Below are 4,625 nucleotides of genomic sequence, written 5' to 3'. Positions count from 1 at the left end.
TTGGAATGTTGTCTTCCATTAGTGTTTTCAATCTAATGGGAAACGTTTCAAACTGATTGAGAAGTCATCTTTTCAACCTACAAGGTATTGCTTTCCTCATGCATTCTTCACCAGCCCAAGGTTGCCATGTTGTTAGACAGACGCAGACAGACGGTCGGAATGATCTCTTTGGACCAGCACACTAGATCAGTGTTCTTCCGAAGTGCATGGCCCGAGTTGACCAAAAGTCCCCGTAATCTCATCCTTTGACCAAACTATCGTAGTACCTACAAACCCACACACTAACAAAATTTACCAGCGAAGAATCTTCAGTTGAATCTTAGTGATCTGATCAAGTATTCAAACTCCATCAAAGTGAATTACTTCTGCCCTTAGTTCATCGATCTTGGGGTTTAGGCACTCACACTAACCAACAAGACCCTTTAACCGACATTCAACCCTCATCCAGTATGTTAAACGGCTTGCCGTTTACCTTAAAGCTCCGCCAGCCTGGTAACCTGCTTACTTGGCCTGAAGAATTTCTTGTGTCAAGAACAAAATGTTGCCCAACCTTTCTGAAACTAAACCATGGTGATAAAGTAGACTACTCACAGGGTTGCTGAAAACCTGTCGTGAGTTGTCGAAGAGTCTTCAGCAACCTTGTGAGTAATCTCCCTTATGAAAATATACTGAGATATCTCACCTGAGATATCGTACCAACTAAAACATGAGGCAGCCTTTGTGCAGCACATTCAGTTGAAGAATATCACAAACGAGAGATTCAGCTGTGTCCCATGAAAACCAAATTGATTTGCAGCTGAGTGTATTGGTGACTTCATCCTACTTTTCTAAGGTTATTGTCATATGAAGTGCCGAAGTTTTTTGCCGCTGATTCCCACGGCTTTTCATTATCTGTTCTTGAGCATGCGTTATTCCGTCCAACTGATTCTGAGCAGCTTCTGGGCTTCACTTGTCAGAGTCTTTCTTCGTCTCTCCACGACAGAGATGTGGATACCCTCGAAGAACTTGAGCGATGCTTCTGATGCTCAAGTCCAAAGTGAAGGAGTGGTTCAGCATTGACAAGAAATGTCTTGTCTGTCCGAAAACGACCTTCAGAGAGCTTCGGTTAGGATGGCATTTCTCCAAGAGAACCTTAATTACTTTTGGATGTTGATCCAGAGGGACCAATCAGAGGATTTTCAACCGGCTTTTACCCAATAGAACTAATTTTCCCGCGAAACATTTTCCGCTTCTTTTGGTGTCCCTGTAGGTTAAACGTGTTTGTCTTCTCCGGGTTCGATAGCGGTTATCTGCATACTACCGTTCAACTTGGTTTTTGTTCAGCCAATCTGTCATATTCGTGACCAAGGACGCTGTGTTTACTATCTTGGAGCCCAGTGGACATGCCAAGTTCACCTCATCGGATCAGCCGATTGATATCAACATCGTGTTGTGTCTCCTCTCAGTACGCAACATTATTATGCAACGTAAACGGTATCTAAATCGGGCAAACGTTTGACGAACGACTGGGTTCGGTGAGATGGGATGAGCAAAAGTGGGGAAAACTGGTAGAGAAAAAAATCACTTTGACGTCATCTATGATGACCTGTCGATATTGCGACCGACTGCCTCTTCCTCGCAGTTTTCCAGAATGCTACCATGGACGCTTTTAGACACATGCACCCCTATCCGCAAGCTGACAAACGAAATCACCAAGGAAACCACAACTGAAGACTATTCACTGCTGAGAAGCTCCATATTATCAAGCTTGGTAAGGAATCGTGTAATGATTTCCTCGGTGTTGAGGAAATTCTGAAATTTTAGACTGGAATTCTTCCTCCAAGCTGAACCGGTCTGGACTGAAAAGTCAGCAGGTTCTGCGCAGCTGTTTAATACCTTCTTGGATATTCAGATCCTTCACCTTTCTCAAAACAGACCGAAATCTTCTAATTTCGGCTAAAATATTGGACTGGTGGTGAGAATGAATTGCACTTGGTGAAGGAACATATACAGGGTGACACATCACTCTTCCTTCAACTTCCTCAAAACAGATCGAAAGCTTCAAATTTCGGCTAAAATATTGGACTGGTAGAGAGAATGAATTGCACTTGGTCAAGGAACATATACAGGGTGACACATCACTCAGCCACGTCGATTCATCACGTGACTTTCTCCCCGAATGACGACTCCTCTTGGGGGTGCTGCCATAAACCGGTGGGGTATTTTCTTTTTTGAGAATGCTGTTTGACTCACTTTGACTTCACTTCACTAAATAGCCGGGAAGAATAATGGCCCTGGTAATGCAAGGAGATGTGAGATCGTCACTGCAGATTTCGACCTGTAAGTGAACCCAATCTAGAAATACACTCATTTGCAAATCAATTTGGTTTTCACGAGAGATTCAACTGAAGAGTTTTCAGCAACCTTGTGAGTAATTTCCTTTATGAACCCAATCTAAGCTGAAAAGCTGTTTCATCACCAGCAGTGTACATCTCACGAAACTCCTGGCTAGTAGTTTAGAAACGTAAACTTTTGATCACGAGCGACCGGGTAACAATCTGATTAACTCCACTCAGAAAAAAATGTAACGCCACTCACACTTCAGTGACGGAATGCACATCACGTGGTCACTTATTGACTGAACCTTCGAGTGAGGACTTTTCAGATGATAATTCCCTCATTCCTTTGCTTTTCGCGAAAACACGAAACTGTTTTACGGTATTTTTTGGTTTTCCAAAATAGACTGGGACCATTTATACTGGATGAAATCGAAGTTTGCTGTTGTTCGAGATGCGTTTTTCTTCGGAAGAGAGGATAGATTACTAGATGATACAAGTGAAAGCATGGAGGGCTTGCACTGAACTGGATGTGCTACCGCGGGTCAGCCTGTGAATTCGGCTCAAACTCGAAGGAATAGGATGGGTGTGTAGCATGGAGTGGCCTAACGCGAGGGGTCAGCTGACTTCAGTATGATGGGACTGCAATCAACACTGAATCTAACAATACGATAAGGAGTGGGGGTTTGGAAGTTTCGATGAATGAGTCTTTTGATGCATGTACTGTAGTGGGTAAAAATCCCATCCGATAGAGATAGGAATAATGTTTGTTAATATCTGCTAATACAAATTCCCTGCTTTCATATGGAAAACACGCTTGTTTTGCATTTACTTCCGGTTTCATCTTGCAGGTTTGGTTCTGGCTACACACCAAAACGGATACATTTCCGTTCCCTTTGATGTAAGCTACTAGCACATACGTTTCAACGTCAGGTTGTGGCTGGTTGTAGAATTTGTATTGTTCATATTCACATAAATCTCGTTTGAACAGCCGTCCTCCTGTGCTGACTTAATTATTCTGGTGAGTCCACACACATTATTTCCCGTAGTCAACCTGCTATCAGTCACACAAAAAGTAAAGCACTTGAATTAGGAAATGACAGATGCGCATAACGCATAATGACTTTTGGGTCTGTCTGGGCACATCGTTTTTTTATGGTTTGGCTGTAGGAAAATCATTTTAGACTATAAACGAAATACACCACCCATAAGGTTGCTGAGAGTTTTTCGACAGCTCACTACCGGTTACGCTTTTCTTCGGGCGCGTCAGGTAGGCGCATTCCCCGAGTTCCCATCAACTTTATGTTCTGCTTGAAACCGAAGTGCGCGAAATTAGCGAAGTAAACACAATTGGAAACAAATTTGGCTTTGTGAAAGACTCATTTGGAACCCAGCTGGATCCCTCGTCTGCGGTGTATCCAGGCAACCGAATGTGCGGCACCAGGCCACGATATTTGGATATCGCAATACATGTATAGACGTAACACACTACTCATAGGGCTTAAAAGACTCATAAACGGGTGATTCAGCTAGGTTCCAAGTGAGTCTCCCGCAAAATCAAATCGGTATGCAGCTGAGTGTATTTTGCCAGTTTAGACTATCTCATAAGAGCGATGTTTCGCTATTCAGTCAAACGAATGAGTAGTTTCTTCAGAAATATACCTTAAAAACTTACCATCAAGCAACCGCCACAAGACTGGCTCAAACTGACCTGCAGTCAAGTGTTTCTGATGAATCGCCCTCGAGCGCGTCAGCGGAATGAGCTGATGCCGAGGATCAGAATCCCATGCAGCTCGAACACTCAGCGGAATGAATGCCAAGGATCAGAATCCCATGTAGCTCGAACACTCAGGTGCTCTGTGATAGCTAAATAATTCCCAACATAAAGACAACCAACAACCCTACACCATACTAAATGAAACCATTTGGTCATACGCAGCACACGTAAGCAGCCAACCAGCGACACTACGACACAACACCCCCAAAGGACGTTCGGATTAGGGACATATTTAAACATTCACCTCAGTTAAAAATACTTGTTTCGTCATATTCCATCCAAAATTCCTTGACCATGTGCTTCCGCCTTAGTACCAGGCGCACGGACTTAATTGAACAACTTAACCCATTAGCGAATATACACTCATCTGCAAACTAATCTGGTTTTTCGAAAGACTCACCTGGAACTCAGCCGAATCTCTCGGTTTTGATGTTTTCAGACAACTGAATGTGCTGCACCAGACTGCTACGATATTCGAGATATCGCGACACATATATATTTTTGTAATACGCTACTCATAAGGTTGCTTAAAA

The 4,625-nt window shown here is 43.2% G+C and overlaps 1 protein-coding gene across 1 annotated transcript in view; it reads left to right on the top strand.

Annotated features, from left to right (window-relative positions):
- Nucleotides 1-3,486: 3,486 nt before the first annotated feature.
- T265_12765 (hypothetical protein) overlaps nucleotides 3,487-4,625 on the top strand; it is a gene marked incomplete at both ends in the record, with an annotated part of 8,132 nt that continues 6,993 nt past the window's right edge. Inside the window, 2 exon segments of the mRNA XM_009165384.1 lie at nucleotides 3,487-3,585; nucleotides 3,590-3,787. Coding sequence (XP_009163648.1) covers nucleotides 3,487-3,585; nucleotides 3,590-3,787 — 297 coding nt within the window.

Source organism: Opisthorchis viverrini, assembly GCF_000715545.1.
Source record: "Opisthorchis viverrini unplaced genomic scaffold opera_v5_14, whole genome shotgun sequence".
NCBI lineage: Eukaryota > Metazoa > Platyhelminthes > Trematoda > Opisthorchiida > Opisthorchiidae > Opisthorchis > Opisthorchis viverrini.
This window is presented reverse-complemented; position numbering and strand designations above follow the sequence as displayed.